Source organism: Falco cherrug, chromosome 6 (assembly GCF_023634085.1).
Source record: "Falco cherrug isolate bFalChe1 chromosome 6, bFalChe1.pri, whole genome shotgun sequence".
Taxonomy (NCBI): Eukaryota; Metazoa; Chordata; class Aves; order Falconiformes; family Falconidae; genus Falco; species Falco cherrug.
The window spans coordinates 90,273,577-90,300,604 of NC_073702.1; the positions used below are offsets into that span (position 1 = coordinate 90,273,577).

At 42.7% G+C, this 27,028-nt stretch overlaps 1 protein-coding gene across 8 annotated transcripts; it reads right to left on the reverse strand.

The window, feature by feature from the left end:
- Nucleotides 1-650: 650 nt before the first annotated feature.
- Nucleotides 651-26,763, reverse strand: B3GNT2 (UDP-GlcNAc:betaGal beta-1,3-N-acetylglucosaminyltransferase 2). Of its 8 annotated transcripts, none has more exons than XR_008732933.1 (3): nt 23,616-24,099; nt 6,672-6,950; nt 651-3,108 (listed from the first exon to the last, which is right to left on the reverse strand). XR_008732933.1 is itself a non-coding variant. In XM_055714771.1 (3 exons), exon 3 carries the CDS (start codon nt 3,097-3,099, stop codon nt 1,906-1,908), a length of 1,194 nt encoding a protein of 397 aa, XP_055570746.1. In that variant the 5' UTR covers nt 3,100-3,108; nt 6,740-6,950; nt 23,616-24,084; the 3' UTR covers nt 651-1,905. The 8 variants fall into 8 exon arrangements, 7 of the variants coding, with proteins under 7 accessions (XP_055570746.1, XP_055570748.1, XP_027661203.1 ...); XM_055714771.1 differs by having other exon boundaries at nt 6,740-6,950; nt 23,616-24,084; XM_055714773.1 differs by lacking the exon at nt 23,616-24,099 and adding an exon at nt 23,158-23,281 and having other exon boundaries at nt 6,740-6,950.
- Nucleotides 26,764-27,028: the final 265 nt, after the last annotated feature.

Genomic DNA, 27,028 nt, shown 5'->3' on the forward strand with positions numbered 1-27,028 from the left:
CACGGTTGGGAAGAACAGAGTAGGAAGTAACACACATCCAGTAAAACCTGCAGCTCTTTCTGAAAGGTGTGATTTCTCATGAGCAATGCACAGAGGCCAAATCTCATGGTACAATACCAGAGCACAGCCCGTCTGGAATCCATCATCTATCCTGGGGCTCACATGAACATCTACAGAACAGAGGTGTATGACCAGACCACCTCACTTTCCCAAACAAACAAAAAAAAGCACATTTGTTCTTCAAAGTAAACTAATGAACAAGCAAGCAGGTGAAGACACCAGAAGAGTATTAGCTGCCAAGTTATTTCAAACAAAAACCAGTGCCAGCCATCCAATCCATCCTCAACCCCTTTCAGTTGTATCAGCAGTGTTATTGTTCAAGCAAGTATTTTTGTACATACTATTTTTCCTAGGGCACTTATTGTTCCCTTGCTTTTGCCAGAGTTGTCCATCTATTACAGCATCTACCAAACCCATGTACAACTGTGACAACATTTTCTGGATAGTCTGCTACACAAGCATCAGAGAAATTTGCCAAATAAAGCCTTTTGTTTCTGAACTTCTCCAATGTGTTGTTACCAAATGCCACGCAGTAGAGTGCAACTGCTCTGCAAGTCAGTATTACGAGTCAAATGAAGCATTACAAAAAATATTTAAATCACATTTTATTTTTCAAATTCAAAAATAACAATTAGCTTTATTCAACATGTTACACATCTCACATATTTAAAATATCATGCTCTATTTAAATATCTGAGTGACAACACTATACAAATAAAATGTTACACAAAATATATTTAAGAAAATGTTTTGGTCTTCCATCTGAACAATAAATAGACAGGCACTTCTACATATACAAAAGAAGCAACCACTATTTAGAATAACTCTTACAAGCAAGATGTGGAAATAGAGAAAATTATCAGAGTTTTGAGAACATGTTTAACTCTACATGAGATATCATGCAACTGCAAAGTTTGTTTCAAAATTCAAAACTCAGGATCTGCACAATTCTAGATTTGCTACCGCTTTACAGGAGAGATCCAAACCATGCTCTCGTAAGCAATGTGCAATTTCAGTTACTTGCATCAAATCAAGCTACCTGACCACATTTAGTGCCAAAACAGAAAACAAGGACTGACCAGAGTAACTTTTCACATAAGTAACACGAGCAACAAGTCAGCTTTACCTCATGTATGCTTGGGGCAGGGGGCAGACCTGACTGTACCTACTGCCCAGCCCCAAACAAAACCTGTTCTTCCTTTTCCTTACATATTCAGCTTTTATGGGTGTTTCAAACAGTATTATGCTGTTTTTGATTAAAAAAGCATCACCTAATAAAAGGGTATGTCCCTTCAGACACAGGCTCGCTTTGCATGAAAGATCACCAAGTAAAAGAGAAAATACTGTTCTGGGGTGCAAAAAAGACTGAAAACCATAAATTAAAAAAATTCAGCATTTAAAGTCTCATAAGAGCGTTTCATACTTAAAAGTAAAACTATGTTCCTCCGATTTCTGAATTTTCAATTTACAGTGGTTTCCACACACCCACAAGCACTACCCAAGGAAAAATTGTCTTCCACCATCACACTTAATGAAAGATGCACTGTAGTAGGCAATCCCTGTTTCAAATACAGCTAACCAGTCACTGACAGCTAGTTACATCCTTGAAGTCCTTTCTAAAATTAAGACAAATATTGAAACATAACGACTACCGATACAGTGGAAAAGTCAGGACCAAGTCTGCAAGCCATCCCCTCAAATTTTACTATATTTCCCATTTTCAAAAGTACAGGAAAAAATTTCCAGAGAAAATTAAACTATTAAACAGAGCTTCAATGGTCCACCAAGAAAGTCAGACCCAAACCTGGAAAGTTATTTGGACTCAAGACACTTATGCACATTACTTTAACAATTTAAGTGTGGATCTTGCAAGCGTGTCCAAATCTTAATCATTTCTTGAGGTTTTCTACTATGTACTAACATTAAGTTTGTGTAGGAACATATGTTATTTCTGTATTTCTCTTCAATATCAAATGTTTTGAAGCCTTTGTGTTTTTCCGGAGCAAGCCCAAGTTTCTGAAGGCACATTCCAGTATAAACATCATCAATAGGGTAAAGAAGTACCTGGTCAGATGCGTTATTCAGCCTTAACGCCAGATCACCAGAGTACAGAAACCCACCGCCTCCTGCATATGGAGGATATGAACCTTCATAAACACTTTCTGGGATGTAGTACTTCAATTTTTTTTCTCTGTGAGGTCCAGCATCTTTGATCACATCGCCTATAAATAAGTCTTTGGCTTTGTCCTTTGATAAGCTCTTCAAGTAATCCAGGATCTGATGGGTATTCACAAAAACATCATCATCACCCTTAAATATAAACTGGACATCTGCACAACTGCTGCTGACCCACTTAAGAAACAGCACCTCTTTCAGAGTTAAATTGAAAAAAGTGTCTCTGTAGTTCCACAGCAGAATGTCTTGGTGGGTTTCACTCTCAAATTTTATCATGTCTGAAAGATCAGGGAAATTATCCTCTGGTGGGGTCTGTCCAAGTAAGAAGACCCTTTTGACTGTCACATCGCCGGATATTATTTCCTTGCCCCAGGATTCCCTAATTGCTTGCCTTCTATCAAAATGGGGTGTAAGTGACTTAATAGCCAGCAGCAGAAAAGGTTTATGTTTGCACTTGTTTGGCTGATCCATTAATAATGAATAATTTCTACATCTCAAATAAAGCAGAAAATCTTTAAACCTGTCTGGCAAGCTTGCAAAGTCACTAACCTCTGAAGGTACCCATGGGTCAGGGTCACAGGAACTGAGCACACTTGAGTTAGAAACCAAGTTCTCTTCCACAGTCATATTGGAAAGCAAGGTCAGAATAGGGTTGTAAAGCAGCTCAAGCTTCTGTTGCTGTTTGTTCCAATAAGCTTTGTGAGGAGTGTATTTTCTCCAGAATTTGCTGTGTGGTATAATAACACGGCCTTTTGCATTCTTCTCTTGGCTGCCACTTTTTGAGACTTCCACAATCACATAAATAAAAATGTTTACCATCATCAGAATTCCCAGCAGCTTTAATCTTCTGCGTCCAACACTCATTTCTCATATCTGGAAAAAAAAAATTGACAAGATATTTAGCCTTCTTCCTATCATGTTCTTGATCTCATAAAAATGCTAACTATTTTCAGATGAAGAATGTGCAAATTAGTAGCCTAGAAAAAGGTTACATCCCCAAAAAGCAAAAACTAATCTATCTATAACACATGCACACCTACAGCCAGTAGTGGTTTGGCATTTCATCAGCAAAGAGGCTGTTAAGAATGTAAAATTCCCAATTGCTATTGAGGAATTTTACACAGCATTTTACAGCATGTCTAAATTAGCCAGCAGTTTTTGCTCCTCATTTAAGTCTCCTTGAAACACTTGCCTGTATAGTAATTAGAATCTGAGCCCTCAGCTTGGCAAAGGCAGGCAGAGAAACTTTTTTCCCTGCTAATAAGGTGAGCTTAAGGGTATAGAATAAATTGCTATACGATAAGGTCAGTTATTTTAAAATTAAATTTCAAGCTTTTATACTTGCACTCTTATACCTTCCAACTACATAATGGGCAGAGCTGAATTTTAAAGCGTACAATTAGTTTCTGTCCATTTCACTTGGCTATTCCTTGGGAGAGAGACTGACAAAACCAGCCAGCTGCACTGTTAGTATTCAGATCTCTGCAGACAAAAGAGAACACGAGTGTTCGTTATTTTTTTTTTTCCCCTCTCCAAATGGAAATGAATGGCAGCAGGAAGTGAAAGTGTAGTTATTCCTAGAAAAGAAAGATAAACTAAAAAGAAACCAAAAAACCGTTTCCCATACATGCAAGACCAGGAATAGAAGCGTACCTCTCCGTTGTAGCAAAGGTTATCCTGTGACCTATCTCCAGTTTTTACTGAGACACAAAAATGGATCAACCTCTCTTTCTTCCCCAGAAGCAACATGCAAACAGTGGGTTCCTCTAAAGTAGTGCTCAGCAAACTGTTTACTAGCCCAGGGGTGTATCTATGTTCAAGCTACACAGACTCCAACAAGACCTTCTAAATCAGGAAGTCAGACTAGAAAATAATTCCGAATGAATAATAGTCTGACTAACTTTAAGTCAGATACAGAACTCTTTGTCAAAGATGCTTTCATTTGCCAGGAGTATAAATGTTTACTGAAAGACCAGAAAAACCTAGTGAAATAAAAGATTCATAATCACTGCTAAAAGCCCAGCTGTAAACGCTGCCTTAAGAGGTCCTGAAGTCACAGGACAGCAGTCAGGAAGGTACACTTCAGAAGGACACCTTGTACTCGCTGCTCTTTTCTTTTTATCTCCAGCCACTGCCGGACACCTCAGCTACACTGACCCTTAGGTCTTTTCTGGCTACATTCTTTTACTCCTCAGCAAGTTAAACACAAAGTTTAATAGGAAAAAAAGCAGGTAAATAAGCAGTTATCTTTTTTCCTCATTCGACCCCTGGATTCTCATTAAATCCAAGAGGGGGGAGGGAGTACTTTTGAATTTAAATAAAAAGCCACTCCTAGAAACAATGGACTACTCAGTAAAATCCCTACTCTTTCCTTCATTTGACCTCACATACCACCTGCATCTTTGTATACATTCAAGCCAGATTTATTTTATTTTATGTCCTGTTCTCAGCCAGCCATGGAGTTTGCTGTTCTAATTTTAGTTTTCTTCCATGCCTCAGACAGAAACATACTTGCAATCACTGTCATCATTTAAGCTGAACAGCTGAACTGTTACAAAGCACTGGCTGGCCACACAGAGTTCAAAGAAACGTTACCTTTTTTCAACTGTCGCAGCAGCTTCCACTAAAAACACACCACTATATACTATTTTTCCTTATTTCCCTTTCAGGACACACAAAAGTCCTGGAGAAGTAGCTATCCTGTTTTTTCTACTATTCCATACAGTTCAGCATGTACATCAGTGCCTACCTGCCCTGTCCTTTATCCCACTTCTGGCTAGAACAAGAAATGACATGGTATTTGATCTGTGATCCCAGCCCTCCCCAGACAGCAGGGTGAGAAGCTCCCTCCTAGTAATAGCTAATAAACTCAGGATTGTCAAGAGCTCAGCCAGAGCCTGATTTTCCAGGACATCACTACACCGCTCATCTGTTACAGCGCCTACCTATTAAGTTATGAGTATTCAACACCTCTGTAAGTCATCTGAACGGTTGGCACGAGAATGTTCTGAACACCACGAGACACCATTTGCACAGACTTTATTTGAATCACTTAAAATCCTTCAAATCACCGTCTTCTGGGTAAGCATTCAAATTCTGTAACTACAAACCCTTCCTGTTTTTCGCTTGTAGCCGTGCAATCCCCTGCAGCAAACGAGACAGGGATTCTACACAGAAAAAGCTCCATTTACCATGAGACTTGGTAGAACTTTTCATCAGAAAAAGTACGAGTCTGGCAAGACAACAGCAGTTCCATCATATAAAGCACAGTAAATGCTGTCAGTCCCACATGTAACTAGTTCTAGTCTAATTTTCAGTCTCCTTTTTAAAAAGCTATCTAATATTGGTGATAAAAATCAGTATTTCTGAGGAAAGTTAAGAAAGAAGTGACATCCAATATAAAAAATTGGATCTATAAAAAAAATTTTAAGACATGAACACACCCCAGTTTTGCATGAAAGCATTCTTCTGTAATCAAAAGCTATCAACATGTGTTTATCAATTTGTTAAGAATATAACTCATTAAGAGTATAAAACCAACACTAAGGGCTACCAAGTAAAAAAGGTATAAAACCTGCTTTGTTGAAGTGTCCTTTTCCTAAACCAAACACAGGTTGTATTAAACACTTGCTCAAAGCGTTAGATCAAGGTTACTGAACTAAAAGCAAACAGAAAACTAATCAGACTCCAGAAAGGCTATTTCTATAAACTGAAATAGGATACTCCACCTTGCAATTAATATGTCTTAGCTTTAACCATTACACTTGAGAACAGCAATTGATAAAAGAAGAATGCCAGTACGGCAATTTCACATCAAGTGAACTGGATTTATCACAAAACGCAGTATTACCACCCTCATCACAATGGGGGTGGGGCGTGAGGTGTATGCACTGCAGTTGTAATGCTGTTGCTAGCAGGCACTTTGGGTTTTTTCTTTTGGTTTGGGGTGTTGGTTTGTTTTTTGAGTTTGGTTTTTTTTTTTCTTCTCTCCAAGTAAACACCCACAGCCCATGTCTCAAGGCAAATCTCAATATTTCATCTGCTTTGCTAACACTGCAGCAACTAACCAAAGTGCCAGCACGACGGAGATTTTTGTGCTGGGCGGCTTGCTAAGGAGCAGCATTGCAGAGTTACAGCAATCCAGACAGATCACAGGAACTTTCTCCTATCCCAGTAACGGCTTCTTCTATGAGCAGTAACATTACAACAATTCCCAGCTACCTCCTTTGACTGCTGAGAATGGAAAAGTTCTTGTACTAGTTTTGCTGAAGAACCGAGATGAGCAGTAGAAAGCAATACTCTTATTTGAAAAATTCCTGCTGCTTTAAGTGTTAAAAAAGAAAAGGCCAGAACACTTAGCTAGCTAGCTAGCATAAAAAGCAGAATGGAAGAATAACACTACATATTGGTAAAGCAAATCACAGTACACACAGAACCTCAGGAATGGAAAATCCTGCAGAAATTTATTCCAGCTTCAGCAGGTAAGGTGAAGAGTGTTACCTACACTCAAAGGTGATCTGACACACAGTTTTTCAATGCCCGTTTTCAACTTCTCAGCTATGCTGATATGAAGACCATTTTAGCAACCAGTTTAGGTTTGTACAAATCATCACATTTCTGCTTATGCAACTTCCAGCTGTGCAGTTAGTTATGTGTCAGTATCACTGTATACATGAAGTCCATTTGTTCAAAGCCTTTAGAAAACATCCATGTTGCTAGAAAAAAAAAAAAAAGGTTAACATTAATCATATGCTGGATAAACCAATGTTCTGCTACAGACACAGTATTTGGAAAGAAACAACAGGGGAAGAGGGAGGAGTGGCCCTCTTCAGCTCCACTCCACTCTTACACTTCACTGCAGTCATAACTAAGGTATTCACAGAAGGGAACAGATTTATGGAGCCACAAAAGCAGCACTGGAGTCAAGAGATGGATGGAAAAGGCAAGCCAGCAAAACCTGGGAAAAAAACCCAAACAGCTTCACGGTGGGAACTGGCAGCAGCAAACAAGGTGAACCACAAGAGAAGAAGAAAACAGGTATTACAAAGAAGCCATGAGCTACAAGAAAAGATTCCAAACACCCAAAAACACTGAAGTCCAAAAAATGTTAATGCAAAATGGCACAACTTGTTTTTAAACTGTACTGTTTTATGCTTTATCTCAAGAGTGAATGTATTCCAAAAGCCTGTAAGGAACCTATTCCAAAGTCTAGAAGACTTGGTGTGAAATGAGAAACACAGATTCACTCTCCTGAGCTGGAAGGGACCCATGAGGATCACCAAGTCCAACTCTTGACTTCACACAGGGCAACCCAGAAGTTAAATCATATATCCATAAAAGCACTATCCAAATGCTTCTTAAATATAAAAAATGCACACTCCATCCAGTTCCAGGAATTATTTATACAAGAGGCAGTCTTTTCTGGCAGCAAGAATTCACACAAACAGGGGCTACGATGCCTTCTGACAGAAGGATTACATCTGGAGGAGGCCAAGCTCAAGGTCAAGTCTAAGTACATCTAAGTGCACCAGCTCCTAACTAAGGGCACATGGGATACATCAGTTTGAATTTCTCACATTGGAGTTGGATCCTGCAGAAGAATTCTGATTAGCCCTGTTACAGCACATTCCCTGTAATGACTTCACAAAATTAGCACGTGAAACAAGTGATGCCAGTCCCAATTTTATTTTTTTTAAGCTGATGCTACTAAGACATTGCTACGCACAAAACCAACCCTAAGACCTCTACTGAGGTATAGCTGTAGGAGACAAAAAGGCAGAAGGAAGAGGGAGATGTTGCAAAGTGGTGAAAAAACTGAAGTATACATAGATGTTCAGAAAAAGCAATCCTCCCTAGGATAGAGCAACAGAAGACAGCAGATTTGACAGTGCACTAACTAGTCTTCTACAGCAAGATGTCAAGACAAACACACCTAGATTTGCAGTTTGAGTGCAGCCTATAATCGATCCAAACAGGAATTCTAAAGACTTGGAACTTGCTTCAACATTTAGATTTTGGCAGATACTTGACACTGCCCTGAACTATGAGGTAGTTTTCCTTTCCCACAGTTTTTAAGCAAGGCACTACTTCATTTGAGTTGGAGATGTTACCATAGATGGTAAAAACCTTCAAGGTATGACACACAGGTGCTCTTTTGGAAATACCATCAAAACAAAGGAGGGTATTGATAAGCATGAAAGTAAGGGGCAAACAGATAAACTTTGACAGCAAATCCTACCAATTTTAGCAATGAAGCAACAGGAAAAAAAACAAACCCAAACTCTTTCCTGAAAAGTCAGACCGAGTTTGTAGCTAATTTATATAATTCTGCTTATATTCACCAAAACACCCACCGAGTGTTTAAAATAGCAGAGGATTAACTACTTGCTTACACATTAACTGAGGTATCATAAGACAACTTCAGGAACATCACTCTTGAACGGGTAGAACTTTCTTTTATTCCAGGTTTCTATTTTGTAACCTGAGTATCACAGAACCATATAGTCATACAACAAATACCGATCATATTTGTTGACTGTTATTGATGTTTAAGTTCTAACCAGCAGAGCCTCTTACTAAGATGCCCAGTCGCTGTACATTGAAGCTTCTCTGCAGCACTCTCCACACCATCTCACCCTCTGTAGAGATGAGTATCTATCCCAAGCTCCCCCTTGCAATGCAGCAAGGGTATTCCTATAGCATGGAATTGAAGAACAAGCCCTCAGAGGGCAGCTACAAAAGGGAAATCAACTGCTACTGCACGTGTCTCAATACCAACAGCAAAGTCATCTTCCCTCGTCTTAAGTACCGAGGCCCACGATAAATCATGCAATCAAGACAGATTGCTGGTGACTATTTAAAACTTAACACCTTAAAAGGTATTACTTCTTATTGCAGAGGGCTCTATCATTTCCCTTTCAAATAAAGGGGTAACTTCCTACCACCACCAGGCACGATGCAATGCAACACTACTCAGCAAGGACCCCTTAAAAGCAGTTTCAGGTCAGCGAGCAGGTTCCTACAGCACAACCCTCAGCAGCGCAAGGCATTGGGCTGTGGTCGGGAGGCAGCGCAGTGACCGTGCCGCACTCCACGCGCAGCACAGGCCTACCCACAACGCTTCCAGCAAGATGGAGAAAATGCAGCACTCCTGTTCATCATGGAAAGGAGGAAAGTTGCAGGGAGCAAGAGACGGGTAAGACCACAGCCATTTTCAAGGTTACAGTTCTGTTTAAACATAAGTTTAAATGGCATTTCTAGATGTACCAAGCATCAATTTCTTCACTCCAAGACCAGTCCTTTCCTATTAAAACATTCTTTCTTTAATATCATTCATCAGTAAAAGCATAATTTCAAGTCTCAACATGAAAGCTCAATAGCAGTAAAAACAAGCTGTGACTACCAGTGAGCAGTCTAAACAGCAGCGTATCATACAGATCTGCAGCTAAGCAAACCACCCAAAGCAGAACTCCAATAAAACAGCCTGAATATTTAGCACTGACAATTAACAGTTCCCCTGGGAAAGGAACACCAGATAACATGACGCGGACTACCTCAGGTGGCGTTCCTTCCCACACTGCATACAGCCGCATGAGCATTCCTGCACCAGCACAGTGCTCCGCAGCACATGCAGCCGTAGTAGCAAATCTGTGCTTCAAGGCACTAAACCAAACCTAGGCACGCTCATACAACCCCACAGTGAAAGAAAACCAACTCATTCAGCCAGACTACCCGCCTCAGCCCTCACCTCTTGCAGCAGTTGCAGGCTGTGGAGCCACAAGCAGCTGAACTGATCCAATTGCCTGACCCCTCCTTTTGATGGAGGCTTTCTCCACCCTTTCTGACTCCAAGAACTCAGGCCCAATCCCTCCCTTGCACTGGCTCTGGTGCTCTGCCAGGCCTCTCCATACATCAGTTCACATCACTAACCCAGCAAAAAAACTAACAATGACCAGAGATGCACACCAGATAAACACCACAGCAGCTACAGTGAAAGCGCACAGCAGAGAGAAGGGGAGCAGACAGACATCCCCTCTTCAGCAAGGATGACAACACACCAGGAACTGACTCATGGTTGTGGATCCATAATCCTCCCTTCCACCCTCTAACAAGAGGCTATCTAGCATGATAGCATGACAACGTTATACTTACACCCTGGTGTAAACAGTCATGTAACACCAGTCTTTGAAAAAATTGTGCAGACACAAGGTAAACCATCTAACTTTTCCACCTCCTTAAAATCTGACAGAAGCCACGACCTTTAACTGCAAATACTTGTACCTTCTACTTGAGGACAGAAGTTATGCTGTATTTTTTAAGTGGGCTGAGAAACATGCCTACATTATTTGACTGCCAAACCCAAGCACTAAAAGTCCATTTACTTACCGGGGCTGACAAAAGATAAGACAATCCTTATTACCTGCAAGTATTGCCCCTACCACTCTACTGGTTCAGGACTAAACTATCACAGACTTGGCAAAACCAAGCTGTAGTTCAGGTATCTAACAGATACTACCACCTCTCTCTCTTTGCAGAGACCAGCTATAACTGGGGCTATAGCAGACTTGGATCTCATTCATTTTGAAGCCAGATATCCTTATAGCAGTTGTACATGCAGCACAACTCCTGGCAGCACTCGCAATAGTGCATGCAACAGTGACACTACAGTTCTGAAGATAATTTTAAAATTAAATATGTCACAAGCCATCTGCAGTCCCTCTAACCTCCTGTGAGATGTATCAGTGCTCCTAATACCTCAGTTCTGTTCAGTGAGTCAAAAGAGATTCCTGGATCGAGCAACAACATAGTTTCAGAAGGTGAAGATAAGAGCCCCAAGCTGTTACAAAAAGTCTGTGCCATTTCCAGCTTTGAAGAAACTTCAACACTATTTTTCTTCCAACTACAATCGTGTCTCTTTTTCCCCTCAGAACTTTACACAAGTCCACTTTTACACAATAGTTATCAAGAACATCTTAAGAACTGGCAAATACTCAACAGATACCAGCACTCTGCTTCTGCAGAAGCACATTACTGCAACTCCACTGAATAGCAGTCTGTTTTCTGTGTTCTTCAAACACTACAGTTTGAAACAGCGTTCCAGTTGGAGGAAAGTTACCAAAACACCACCACACTACACAAAGCATCAAAAAGTGCAATGAAATTCAGAGCAGCTGATGTTTATTTTAACATTAGTTTTAATTAATTGCATATACCTGCTTTGAGCCATCTTTCAGAATATTATTTAGTCTTGGGAGGAATTCTGCTCGTCCAGTATTTTAATACCAGAAGAAACCAGTGCAACTTGGGCATGGAATTTCAAGATCCAAGTAAACTGCAAGACTGGAGAAGGACGTGCTTGTGTTTTCCTAAAATACTGGCCAAGGCATAAAGAGCTATACAGAGTTTGAACAGAAGCCAATCTATTCTGTTTCCCACTAGTTATCTTCAGCACACTTGCACATTTTGCTCAAACCACCCCAACACACAAACAAAAAACCTCACCCCCCAAAAAACCAACAGTACAGCATTTCTCTATTAAAACCACACACCCACACACCCCCTGGTTTTCTGTTATAAAGTATTAAGAGGGCCAGGAATTTCATTTGAACCATGTTTAATTACTGTTATTGAACCTAATTTCACTTGGTCTAATCCCTCTTTGAACCCATTTATATTTTCAACTTGAATTCTACTGGTGATGAACTCCTCAGTTTTTGACACAGACAGAAACTGGAATGACTTGCTATTCTATAACCACACAAGAGAGGAACCCTCAGAAAATACAACATAAAAAAAATGCTGTTATTTTCTTTATGTACATTTACCATACCAGCTATATAACAAACCTTTATCTGTCCTCTGTTCCATCTTTGCCGCAATAAGAAGTCCTAGTCATTTTACTTCTGCAACTATTCTGCACTTCTGACTAACTTTGTCTCTGCTCCCCCGGCCCCCAGGTCATTTTTGATATGGCAACAAGAAGAAAAAGCACGCAGTACTTAAAGCTCACAAATACAAATTGGTACAGACTATTTTAGAGCTGTATATCAACGGGAGCTGGTATAAGGCACAAGCCAGGCAGTATACTCAGTCTTGCTAAATGTAATAAGGAGAGAGAATTACTTTTGAAATAACCACAAAATTTGAGAGAACTCTTTCCCACACACATCTCAGGGTATTCCCATTAGCTTAGAAAGCTTTCTCATTTAGAGCATCCACATGTGTAACTGGTTGTCCAAGACCCTCATGGCAGGTGGATGATACTGAGATTTTGCCAGTTAATTTTTCAGGAAAGCCATCACTGTCAGGTGACTCGTATGAAGCTGGATCTTCTCTGTTTCCAGCATCCACAAGTTTCACCACTAAAATTATCACTAATCAACACTTATTTTGGCTGTCTGGTAAAAAGATTAACTGGCCCTAAAGCCTCAGTGTTCCCAATATGACACTTGACTAATCTGTTTACTCCCAGAACACGCTTTAAAATTTAAGGGAATGAAGCATACTGTGCACAGAATCTTAGATGATTTAATCATTTTTGTACTGCACTTTAAAAGTCACTTTGCTCATCTTATCCATGCCGTAACTCTTTTCCCAAACGGATTCTGCCCCTCTCTTTTGAGATGGGCTGATGAAAACAAGTAGTAAAATTCTCAAATAAAATCAATCTGAAATTGCCAGTGTGAAAGAAAATTGTTAGACAGGTGCCAGTCTTCTGATGAAACAAGCATTTTTATGGTCATCTGCTCAGTTCACCTTTGCCTTAAAGGTCCTGCTTCCTTGTTACTCACCATTTTCTAGTCCACCTAACCCTCATCCATGCACTCAGCTGCTTCACAAAGTAGCTTTACAGTAGCTGCGATAATAAACTTGGTTCCTCATCATCTTCACCCCGCTTTATCTTACGGGTTAGAAACTCACCACCATCTTTTCAAGTCTGAAACTGACACACAACAATTGAAGCCTCCTATGCAAAATAACCTCCAAACCTCAAGCCCTGGAGTTACCTAGGCATAGGGACAAAGCTCTCCACTGTCCCCCCCTTCCCTGACAGCCCATTTGTAGCCCTATTCCTACAAAAGGGTTTTCAAATATGCTCTTGTTCTTGCTTTGAAATAATGACTCAGCTTCACTGACACGCCTCAAAGTCCAGGGTGTGTGTGTGGCAATTACAACAAGAACTGCAGCAGTGGCAATACTGGAGCTACTACCTACAGACTTCAGAAGATAACTGCACTGTTCATTCTCAACTCATTTGGCACATCACATTTGCACTCACAGGGTAAGAGCTTAGACCCAAGCTTCTAAAAATATGTTGACTAAACATATGTCTGCACAGAGACAGGTGAAAAACCCTGGTTTCCAACTGAAAGGTGTTAAAAAAGGAAGAGATACAAACTGTTGCAACTTCCCCAGGCAGAAAACTTCTCACTCCATGCGGCACTTAATCCAGTATCCTACAGAAACTCTTCAGGTTTTGTTTTTTAGTCATTAATTTCTTTAGTCTTGGGTAAGACAAGACGATCTAATGAGCATGTACTATTCAATCCAATGGTAATTAACTGGCTTGAACAAAAATCTTTAAAACATTGGCATGTAGTATACCACAAGGCCCATTGTTTTAATTAACAAAGTGAGGCCTGCAAACTACTTTCAACAACCCAAACTTCTGCCACCAGCCAAGGAAAACCTACAGTGAAAAATCAAATAATGTCTTTTTGAAATTTGACTGACTTTATCAAGCACTAAAGCAATAATCCGTATCTCAGCACCTCCCTTCTCATTCATTCCTACAGGAGCTACCATTTTATGCAGGTGCTGTTCCAAGAAGCCTATGTGGATTATGTTTCCTAAGGTGGACTGAGTGCAGCAATTAAAGAATAGCCTCAGACAGCCCGTAAAGTGGGAACTAACATCACCAATGCATTTACTACTTTGTAAATTAAAATGATTTTGTAAAAACTTCATGAGATGTTCATTACACAACACACAAATCTGACAAACGCAAGAGAACATAACTTCATGCTTTATAGAATCCTAAGTGCAGCAGTACATAAAACACATGGCATTTTCTCTACATACAATCTAGAACTGTAATTCACAGCCTTGTTTTGCGAACCACTGTCAGCTTACAGAATAGAAGTTACTATTGTAACTACAGAACAGGTAAATATTTTTCTGCACACAGGTAGATAGTGACTGTCATCAGGCACCATGTAAATACACACAAAATGGCTTTAATATGTTAGTTATACCATCTCATTTGTTTCCTATGATCCACAGGACAACTTCCAAATACTCTAGGCAGCTGCTTCCAAAAAAAAACCTGTGCAATTACTACAGAAGGAAGGCACAAAGACAATAAAGTCGTTGTGCACACCACACATGCTATCATTCTGAAGCGAAAGAACAAAGCAGAGCTACACTTGCAGCCTCTCTCAAACTTCCTCCAAGCCACACAACCACAACCAAGTAAAGAGAACACGTTCCAACAAGGTTCTTCTGCAGTGTAAGCCAGATTTGACCACGCTCCATCACCAAGTCTCACCAAGACTCCAAATCACATGGATTAAGAATCAGTCTTCATTAGGTAAGAACACATCCTACAAGCTTGTCAGCAGACAAAAAGATTATCACTGAAGCCAACTCCTTTAGGAGCCACGCAGACAGACCCTGCAGCTATCCAAAGGGATCTGTGAGCACTACAAACATTTACATTTCTCAGAGTACTTACTACCTAATGTCAGCAGGTTTATTCTCTGCAGTCTTGCTTCTCAAAGCAATCAGATAACACAGAACATTTAAAGGCACTGCTCAAAACAGTTATGTTACGATGAAACTCTGCTGCTGCTGCTAGAAAAAGGTGGGAAAATCCCTGCTATGCTGAAGCTTGCAAAAGCGTAACAAGAAACAAAATTCCCTGCCCCTAATAGCCTACTTGACTGCTGTCCTGAGACTACTGCTAGCAGCATTTGACTGTGGTATTAAGACTGAATAGTCCTTTCATTTACTGCTGAATGATAAGTTCTGAATATCAGAATCCCAAAATCTTCAGAGTAAGTTACACTACTGCTATGTTTCCTGTCACCATTCTAACTAATTTTCCAGGTGCTTCCCTCCCTCTAGCAGGAAAGAGAAGTTTAAGAATGTCACCTTTTAAGGTACGCTAGTTAAAGTAAGATCTATGAAACCAGAGTTCTGTTGACTTCATATTGCTGCTTAGAAATATTGCAGCAACACCCACAATGTTCCCATCAGGTTACCTTTACAAAGGACAATAAAAACTTTTTTAACTTCATTAAAACCAGTTTATGCAAAATTCCTGCCTGACAGAATACTTACAGATAGTGGCGATCTAGTGGTATCTCTTCCATCTCAAATCAAACATACCCAACCCTGAATCTAAGTGATAAGAGTCACAAAACCTTCAACTGGAGAGTGATGTATTTTTTAATCTGATTAGAAAGTCAGCTACCAGTAAATCACTCTGAACATCCCAATCCTGTCGGTAATTTTGGTTATTATAGGTGTGTCTCAGAACAGTTCTGGGTTTAATTAAGAAGATATTTAAATATTGTGTACCTATTTAAATCAATGCAAGTTAGGCCTAAATTTGTGGTTTTTTAACCTGTTAATGTTAAATCCTTGGATCGGCTGAAAGAACGTTCAGTTCATATTTGAATTGTTTCAAGTGTTCCTATAGAAGATCAAGAAATATGCAAGAAAAGCCCTCTGGTCATTATGAAAAGTCTTCTGCAAACTCAATCCCAAGTTTAATGTATATTCCAATTCTACTGCTATAAACTACTTGAGTTTGGTCATGATTTTCTACAGGGATAAAAAAAAAAAACCAGAGCTGCACAAGAACACCACACTTATAATAAGGCAATTTAAACCATGACAGTATCCCTACAAATTAGTACATTTTGCTAATATTACCATGCTCTACTGGCATACCTGCAGCCACATTAAAAGTCTATGAAGGTGTTCCTAACTGCACATAAAACATCCAAACAAAACTTGTGATAAAGTTTGATTTTTTTGTTTAGAAGTAAAAAGCGTTTGGGCTGTTGGTTTTGGGTTTTTTTTTTTAGTAACTGAGATTTCGTACTGACAACTGAGGGCAAGAACTCAACTTGCTATAAAAACTAACATTAAAGGTTAATACCTCAGTATTTTGAGGGCCCATGGTAGTGATGAGTGACCTGGTTTTCCCAATCCAGTATTAACAACAACAAAAAAAAATAAAAATCACATCATTCTAAGGTCAGTTCAAGCTTTAGGATTATGACATTGTGCAATTTGTTAGGAATAACTCAGAGGTGCCAGCTTCTGACTTACATACTTCAGTACCTCTGAAAAGGCTCCTGCTTGAACAAATAGTAAATTATGAATAATCAAGAGAAGAGGTTTAACTGAGTGGCAGCAGAAAAATACTTCTTGGAAGAAAATTGTCATTCATCACATTGATTACAAATCAGGGGAAGTCAGGGAGTATACAGTTCTGCAGCAGTTTAAAACAGCTTTAGTCATGGCTGACATTTCTGTAATTCATTCCTTCCCCTATAAACTGCAGAGTCCTATCCAACCTTTGCAACGATATGACTGTGGCAAGTCAGTTCAGGGAGCTACAGAGGACAACCAAAAACTAACAATAAAGCAGCGGTAACTTTTCAGCCAGCTCATGCCACCAGACTTGCTTGCTGCTGTGCTGCACGAACACCAGTAACAGTGCAGACCCACAGCGGATCCCATTTTTCATCAGCGTAAGCTTTCACGTACCAGCACACTGCCGCTGCAGCCCTGACACTGCTCTGATCTTGCTCCCGCCTTCACCCACAGAGGTCCCACAGGCAGGGCCAGACAAGCACCAACACTGGTCCTCCAAGAAGCAGCCAGCCTTTAGGCAACCTCAACCCTAACAAGACACACCCTGAGGTTTGAATTTCCCTTAACTTTTTTTTGTAATCAAAGTCAGTGGGTTAGCTATTGAGCCAGCATGACCCACCCTCCTAGTGTGGTCTGCTGTTTAAGGGGTTCGTTTTGACTTATTATCTTCCTGTAATTACTAGAAAACCAAGGAAGTAGATAACGAACTACCTTCCTCCCAGATATCAGTACTTGGATCAATGCTAGTTCTGGTAATGAAGAATGGGCAAGACACTGCAACCCTGACTGATATTTTCAAAGAACGTTTAAAAAGACAAAGTCTGCTGGGCAGGCACAGTCTTACTTTTGTGCTGTATTTGAAATAAAAAAAGGTGATTAGTATACCTATTCAAGATGCAGATAACCATAATTTCCACAAACAAGACAATTCATCTCCTCCTGACATCTCTTCCAGCTTAAAACCAGTGATTAATACAGCCTTAACCATATTCCAGCTACCGTTATGCCGGCATAGAGAGCATCCAATTCTAGCCAGCTAGCAAGTCTGTCCTCTAACACTATACCTCAAGTCATCAAAACCGTAACTCTACTTTGTCTTGTTGCCGGTGTTAGACGGTCAGACACATGCCACACTACTAAAAGCTATGTTTCAAAAGCAAGGAGGGTGTAACTTGGTATGCCTGATGAAGTTACCGCCCCTGATGACCACTGACTGCCTTTTTCAGTTAAAAATAAACAGACACTGCTTTCCAGTTTGACTTCTACGAGTTGCTACCTTTGCAGCCAGTGGCTGGGTGATGGATACACAGCTGGGACAGTCATCTTCTCAGCCATGTCAAGTCACATTACTCTGCAAGAGTTGTGTGGTTACTCAATCAAAAGTCAATTCAAACTGAATATTCAGGTCAGAATTCCAGGATCTGCCTCTGAATTTATAGCACTGAACTCAAACGTTTAAGAACAAAAATCTGCATTTTAAAATGCAAATATGTGGGGAAAAAACACTTTTACTTTTAATTGCTTTTGGTTTCAAGGGTAATTTACAAGTACAGGAGGGAAAAAAAGCTTTTTATCTTCCTGAAGGATTCATTTAGAGTTCAGAAAATCTATGGAATTGTAATTAGGGAACTTCATTTTCCTCTTTCAAACTCGTAAAATGCAAGATACAGATCTCATTCTGTCCTATCAAGTTTAAGGAAAACGAGAACAGTTTCAGGCAGCTGAAGATGCATATAAGTACCAGGAGGATTTTGTAAAAGATCTTTAAGCAGGTTAGGCAGCTAACTCCCATTTTTGTTAATGGTTGATAAGCACCTAACCCCATTAGAGACTGCTAAATCCAAACAGAAACATCTTCCCTACCTGTTAGCTGCACACCAATGTGAAGCATCCACTTAGTGTAAATCAACTTTAAGCTGTTCTGCATGTCTTTTAATTGCTTTTATTCAAAGGCAGATCAACAATGATTTTGCAAGGACCTTCTCCATCCCAAAGACAGCCGTTACCATTTTCTAACATCCGAATATCAGATTAAAAAATATCATTGCTCAAGCAAGATGAAACAGCATTAAATTCAGGACACAGCCTGACACTCAGCCACACTGCTCCTGGAACTGAATTTAAAGAGCCCATCCTCCCCCGGCCCCTGAACCCCCGCATTTGCACCGCTCGCTGTGACATTACGCACAGCCCCGCAGACAAGCACAGCGGTTATTTCTCACCCCCTGGGTTCCTCCGTGCAGGTCACCACCCAGCTGCGCCAACAGCTGGGCCAGCGGCGCGGGGGCGCAGCCAGGCAGCCCCCCTCCCCCCCAGCAGCGGGATGTTCCCTCCCCCATGCACACACACCTCGGTGCCGCACCGCTACTCGCCGCTCATAAACCACGGAGAATTAATCTCTTATGGGAAACCAACGAAGTTAGTCCTCTACCAAAGAAAAATATCAAGATTTCCTGCTCGCTTGATTTAGACAGCTGACTTACAAATTGAGTGATTTAGTCAATTCAATTTCAGAGTAACTCATCTGTGAGCTTAAGATGAAGCAGCTGCTAAATTTCAGAAGTTATTTACAAAGATGAACAAACCTACTTCCAAATTAAATGCTTTTCAACCCTTACTATTGTATTTCTCTCAAACGACAAAGCTTTCTTAACCAACTGCTGATGAAATTGCTTCATCAATTCTCCCTTTAAAAATCTCAGCACCACACCCATCACACACTGGGATTCTTTTCCTTATTTAAGTACTAATTACTTCTCATGAGACACCAGTTCAATCATTCTTTCGCACAGTTCATCACAAGATGTTTTAATGATCCAGTCTTTTCACTGGGTTTTGCATGATCTGGAGACTTGGGGCCGTTTACTTACTCGTCTCTTAAATCCTGGAAGGCCCAATGAAACTGGTGAAAGGTACAAGAGAAGTGCAGGATCGAGCCAAAGATACCAGCCAGGTCTTCCTATGCGCAAAGCAAAACGGGCCTAACCAGATCCCACATATTTATTCACCAGCTTCTGGTTTGAGACTTGTTCGCTCTGTACTAAGATGATGGGAAGAGCCTGTATTTCATTATCATCTTTTCTCGGTTGTTTTTTGCTGGGTTTTAAACACATGAGGATTGTGCAACATAACTGTGAAGTAGTAGCAAAATGATAAAAACATTCACATTATGTTTGTGAGGTCAGAACACAGCATAACGGGGAGATTACATTAGCAATTTTTGTTAACTGCACTCACAGGCATAAATTCTCTAAATCATGTGAAGCACTTGTCTGAATATAGACTACAACACACTAGAAACATCAAACACTAATCTTGTGATTCCTCATGCACACAACCGTAACGACTGCAGCTCCTTCCTATACTAATTGTTAACACTTTGGTTAAAAATATTTTACCATAACCATTAGGGATTAAAATTGAGCTAATGTGAAAAAGACTATTAAGTTTAAATCTGAAAGCAAATGGATGCCTACTTGCTTCAAAATTACTTATGTACTTCTACTGTACAGTAATAGAAAATAAAAACATACTAGGAAAAAAAATCCCAAACTGACAACCTGTGAAAGGGACAAAGACTGTCTCAAGTTTTTGGAAGGCGATCTATCTTAATGGCCTTCTAGAAACATTAACACGAAAACCAGACATGTTAAAAGGCTCATTATTTTAATGAAATACATCTTTTTTTTCTACATTCTGTGCTCTCTACAAAAACATCTTATTAAAACCTTGCTGCCACAATAAGTATACTCTCGTCAACAGCTTTCCCCTAGCCCCCTCTGGCCTATCCTTGACAAGTTTTAGAACTAAACAGTTTAAGAAACTGTGTGGCAAACCTACAACAAACCTACCAGGCCCTGCTATTCAAAGTGCAGATGCTTCAACTGAAAAGAAATTAATGAGATTTTTACAGCAGGAAACAACTGAATCCAGCAAAATACAGAGACCTGGAACATCAAACCTTGATGCATTTCCGACAGAGCTGCTCAGGCACCTTCCATCAAAACACACAAGCCTGACAGCACACAGAGAAAGCCCACCAAGTAACTACCTCTGTGAAGTTTCACAAGCTGTCCGAAGCAAAGATTTTTACAAGATAATTTGATGCATACTTACCAAAAATTAAGTAATCTGCTGAAAAAGAACAAGTTACCAGAGAAGTTGGCTGAGGATTTTAATTGATACTGTTCAATCTTTTCCCTCTCCTTTAGTTAATTTGGAGAAAAACATGGCTATCCAGATTTCAGTCAAGCACACATTATCCATGACAAACCATCCCTGCTTCTTGACTGTTGTGATAACGACAATATTGGCTATGCTAGCAGACATATGACTATGTCCCATGTTTCAACACTATCAGCACTGACAGAGACTGTCTTTTATCACCACCATTTGTTCTTCTTCAAGTGGTTGCACACAGTCAACGGGAAAAATCACTATCATAGCTGGTCCTGTTACAAAAATAGCTGCACCAGGTGGCAGTAAAATGACAATTGCTAAGTGTCTTGGCATCGACAAGTCACCATGGAGGAGTACTCCTCTGAAAGGCTTCATTCTCCCAGGAGTCTGATGGGTAGGCAAGATGAAGACTCAAACACTGCATTTTTTTTGCTCTATACACAGTGTAACTTCTCAATGCAGACAACTGCATGTATTTGTCAGCACAAAACACAAAACCACTTTACCCACTTCTCATTTTTCATTAAAGCCTCTCTGAGCAAGGACTACTTTTATCCTGTTGCCCTCAGCAGCATCTTCAATACCCAGAAGTATTTAAAAAAAATGTAAAAGCAGCTATCAGGCAATAATAATAAAATTTCTGACCACCAGTGACATTGTGGTCATTAGGAACAATCTCTAGGGAGAATAGCAAGCTGTACCTATTATGAGACAGGGTACTGGACAGCCAGCTAGTACTCCCAGTCGTCTAATGCATGAGCTTCAAAACAAGTCCCTTCAGCTGCATCACCTTGCTGCTGTACCTCGTTTTCCTCCATTTTCCTTGTCTATTTATAGTACATGGGAAAAAACAAGAAAAAATATCTGAGCAAAACCAGCTTACAGATGACAAAATTACTTAAATTCTAATTTTTGATCCCTGTATGCAGTGTCTGTAGCTTCCTTATAGCTGTACAACAGTAACGCACAACATCTCAGGTAGAAAGTCAAACGTTCAAAGCAAAGGAAACTCTGACTTTGCTGCTTAAGTCAAAAGACTGATTCTAACCGAAAGCATTATATTTTTTGGTATACGACAAACATTCTGTATTTTAATTCACCTCCATTGCAATACTGTTTTTTTTAAAGAGTCTATTCTCTTTTCACATTCCTCACGGCCCAGGAAAAACACATTAGAAATTACATCTGCTGAACGAGAAAAGCTGATTCTCCGTTTTGTTGCCTCCACGCATTTGGTAATAATTCAGAGCTAATCCAGCTCCTCCGGTGGTTCCAGCAGGCACTAGGCTGGGTCACTGGGGTGACAAGGTAGCCCTGCCAGCAGCCAGCTCTGGGCTAGCCAGCTGAACAAAGCTGCAACTGTACCACTCACCGGAGTGTCATCTGCTCCCTGCACCCCACCCGCAGACAGCATGAAAATCTGACGCAAAAGCGGAACTGCAAGAACATGAAACCAACCTAAGCAACTTTAAGAGAGAACTGAATTCGAGGCTGTCTTTAAGACAGGGGAGGAATAATTAACCAGAAATTTCCTCAAAGGAGAATGCTATAATCATGTTTCCTCAACAACTTTCAGATTACATATTTAGCATGTAATTTTATGCATGCATCCTTCCACGTCCAGATTGAACGCTTCTCTACCAAAAGCCACTCTCTGTGCCCAAAATAATAATAAAAAAAACCCAAACGGCAACCCCCCCCCCCCCGCACAACCGAACCAAGTAAACTCTTTTAATTTGCATACTTAAAAATAAATATTAATGTTTAACAATCAACTCCAACAGCACCGAGCATTTTGGGAAGTGGAACTAAAGGGTTACTCAAGTAACTTTCACCGTAATTTTTTGCAAGATGACTAATGAATTGTGAGCTGCAGTTTGGCCACGATCACAGGGAGTAACCTCAAGTCCCCCCCTGACAGGGTACAGTTCTCCTCAGGAAGTTTAGAGGACTAAAAAGCATAACCTCGTGAAGGAGCACACATTCGGGCCAACTCCAGCCAAAAGAACATTCTCCTCCTTTCAGGTTCACCAAAGTCCACGCTTCAGAGGCACCACCTCAGCACTACACCCTAGCAGCAAGGCTCCAACGCCGCAGATATTGATAATTAACCCGCCTGGTTAGCGCTGACCAGGGGCCCTGCGAGCCCAGCGCCGCCGCCCGCAGACACCGCGGCGGCCGCCCCGTCCCCCCCCCCCCGCCGGGGAGAGCGCTGCAGCAGCACCCGGCACTGCAGCAACGCTACGCCTCAGGGTTTTCCCCGGGAAAAAAACCTCACGGTTTCAGCATCTACTCCTCCTCCCCACTTTTTTTTTTTTTTTGTTAAAAAAAAAAAAAAAAAGACGACAAACCTACGGTCGCTAGCTGGGCTGCGCTGGCCCAAGCTTCGCCCATGCCGGCAGCCCGCGCCGCTGCCCCCGCGCCGAGTTTGTTGCAACATGTGCCGGCCGCGATGCTCCGCTGCGCCGGGGATCTCGCTCCGCGCGGTTTAACCCCACCCTTGCCACCGCCTGTCACCTCGCGCATCGCGGGGGGGGGAGACAGCAACAACGGAAAAAAACCAAAATCCCCAATAAATACGTATCTCCCACCGGCCTCCCCCCACCGTCAGCCCGCAGCTGTCAGTACAAAAATAAGCTGAGAGCTACGAGGAGGAAAAGCCTCACGGTCTGGAAAACAAGGGCAGGCACGAATTAAGCTGAAGAAACGATTGTTGTTGTTGTTGCTCCCCGCCTCTCCCCAGCCCCCCTCGCGGCGCCGACCCCCGCCGGCCCAGGCGGGCAGCGCCGGCCGAGCCCCCCGCACACACGTACCTTGCCAGGCTGCCGCGGGTCGCCGCCGGGGTTCTGGCTGCCGCCGCCTCCACATCCACCATGCTTCTGCCCGGCGGCGGGCTGCCTCGGCGCGGCGGGGGTCCTTCCCCCCCCGGCCTGCCGCCCTACCGCGGCCCCATGCCACCGCGCTCCGCCAGCCGCTGCGGCGGGCCGCGGGCGGGGGGCTCCGCACCTGAGGGGCGATGCCGGGGCGGCCGCGGAGGGTTCGTCCCGTCCCGCCGCCGCTCTTCTCCTCAGGACCGGCCGCGCTCCGGCGGAGGTGCGAGCCCGCGGCGGGGGGTGCGGGGCTGGCAGCGAAGAGGAGCGAGGGGAAGACAAACAGCCCAGCGAAGCGCTGCGGCTGCGGGGAAGACGCCGCGGCCGGGGGAGCGAAGCGCCTCACTTGTTGCCCTGTGGCGGCGCGGCGCGCCCGCCTTCCCGCCGCCCGCGCGCCGCCCCCCGCCCCGGGGGCTGCAGGGCGTGGCGCGGGGCGGGCCCCGAGCGCGGCGCACCCGCCGAAGCCCCGCCCCTGCCGGCCGGCGGCGCAGCGGATTGGCTGGTTGGGCGGCGCGGCGGGGGTCTCCGCGTTCCCTTCTGGTCCCGGTTGTCCCCGCGGTTGCCGGACTGTCGCGTCTCTGAGGCGGTGAGCGGGCGGGCGGAGGTCTGGCACGGCGGCTTCGCCGGCTCCTTCCCCCGCAGGATGCAGCCTCCCCACCACCACCCCGCCTTTGACACCGTACAGCGTGGGGCAACGCGGCCTCGCTACCCTGTCCCGCGGGGCCGCCTCCGAGCCCAGTGCAGCCAGCGCCGCGCCCGCCACCTGCCGCCCTAGCGCCCGCCCGCAGCCCCGCCTCCGGCCCGCCATGTTCTCCCTCGACGCCTCAACTGCTTCCTGAGGTAAAACACCCCGAGAAGGGGGAGGCGGTGTCCTCCGGGTGTCCACAGACACCTAGAGCTGGCTGCAAAACCCACTGTGTCAGCCGGGACCTCCTGCCCAAAGAGGAGGGCGCTGGGTTTGGGGGCCATTTCCACAGGGGGAAACAGCGTTTGACCCAGCAAACACCAACACGTTCACGTCTGCCAGCTTCGGTGGTGGGAGGAGGTGAGGTGGCACCTCCTTCCCTCCCTCTTGCAATAATAAAACATGTTTTCTGAAGTAAATGCCTTCTAGTTTTACAGGCTGGCAGCCTCTAGTCACAGGGATAGCTGATCGCAGTCACAAAATGTCTTTTTGACAACATTCATTCCTTCTGGTTTTTTTTCCCCACACGGCATCAAGCAAAATAGGAAGACCCCCAGCCACGCTGAAAAATGCTATTCCACATCTTTTTTTAACATTTCTCCTTTTTAAGAATGGTAATTGCAACTTGCTCAGCTTTATGTGGTGGTCCACAAAGCTGCCTTTTTTTTTTTTTTTTTTTTTTTTTTTTTTTGAGTCCAGGAGGGAAAAGAAAAGTACTGGCTTAGGCTGTCAGTGCTTCCCTTAGTAAACAAGTTTCTGAGAGTTCCAGATTTTGGAAATTTGCCCTCCAGAGATGATACTAATCATGCATGACTCACTCGTAACTAACCCTCTGGTTTTTTTGTTGTTTGCTTACTTGCTAAGTTGATGAGACTACAAATCCTAGCCAAACATCACTGTTGAAACAAACTAGAGAAAATCTCCAAGACCCAGGATGCTTACTGAAATAAAACATGAAAATGTGTGCTGTTACAGCAAGCAGAACGGTCTTCAGTCTTGTCGTGGCCAGATCAATAGCAACCAGCAGCCACATTTACAGTTCCCATGGACTGTGAACCTCACAGCTTTTTGTCCTGTACAGGAAGAAAATTAACACATGCCATTTGTTTCTATTTTTAGCACCTGTGTTCTCAATCCAATATAAGGAGAGGCCCAACCAAAGCAATTATGTCAATGCCACCTGGCACGGTCATTTAAAAACTGTTTTCACTGCAAAGGCAGAGGTAAAGCATGTTGCCGTGATCCATGAAAATACATGTTTAGGCACTTCCATTTTACAGTGCTCATTTTCCCCCAGACTCAGTAGCTGATGTGCACAGCTGTAGACATGACTGGTTTTGTAAATAGCATGAGTACCCATGGCACGTACTGAGCTCCCCGTACTCTGTGTTATTAAATATGGGAGGCCCTCCCATAGAAAACCTGCAGCCAGTCTTCTGGAGCTGCTCCAAAATCTTGTTCAGGAGTCTGGAAGGAATGTCCCCATCCATGACGCACTGGGAGGAACATTGCATATTTCATTCATCCCTCTTCAAATATTTATATATGTACTTCACGTTAGCGTAAAGCTGTCCTTTTCATCCAAGTAGAAAGACTACAGCAAAGGCAGGAATTAACCTAAAGCAGCAAGCATCTCTGTCCATTAAGTAACGTAAGGCTTGAAAGGTGAATTAAGCGTCTGGCAGCTAGAAGCTTGGCTCCACCGAACAGAAGATTTCATAACAATATGTTTTAAGATCAATTTAAAAAACAAAAAGGAAAACAAAAATCAGCTAGAACAGTGTGTCATGTGACACTCGGTGCTAAGGAGCCTGAAAAAACACTTTGAAGCTGAAAGGTTTGGGCAATGATGAAATGGTCTGCTGTCTTTGAGGGAAAGACATTTCTCCCTCGTCCTGATCCCACACCCAAACCATGCCTGCTCCTCTGTAATCGCACTGACTCAACTCATCACAGGGCTGCGTTGTGAAACCTTGAGGGGGGGAGGTGTTTTAATCCAAATATATTCCCTGATCCAATCAGGATCCCTGATCAGCCTCAAAAATTAGCCGAAAGGGAGAAAATACCTAGAACTGACATTGTCACTGACCACAGCGTATCTTCAAACCACTGCCTAACTGTGATGCCCCTGCCATGCTTGGTGCAGCTACACCCCAAAAACCCCAGCAAGCGGTAAGGCAGGAGCTAGTTTTCCAGCCCTGCTCCCCTGAGTGCGGGCAGCTCAACCTTCCTGGAATCTGTGCGTCACGCTAGGCAAAGTGTGAAGCCTGGGGAGGTTTCTTACCTGATGCTGCCAATTAACAGGTCCCAGTATGAGTAACCGTGAGCGCAGCACCGTTCCGGGGCAGGGGCTGCAGGGCTCCAGCACTCCTCAGCCTGCTACAGCAGCACGAGAACTGCTGCAGCTCTAAACTCAAATTTTCTGTCAGTCATCAGGTTTCATAAAGTCTCATTAGCACAAAGCAATCCCAGGAAGCAACTCGCCCGCTGTCCCACCATGACATCCTCCCTTCAGGCTTCACTCTAAAGCAGCTTCCTTCCCTCCTGCTCCGCACACTCTCACTGGGGGCAGGACTCCTCCCCGTACATCCCAGTCCCCACTGGGGTATGACGGCCGAGGTGAGCACACTGGCTAACACAAGATCACCAATTCCTTTGCAAAGCAAAGTGG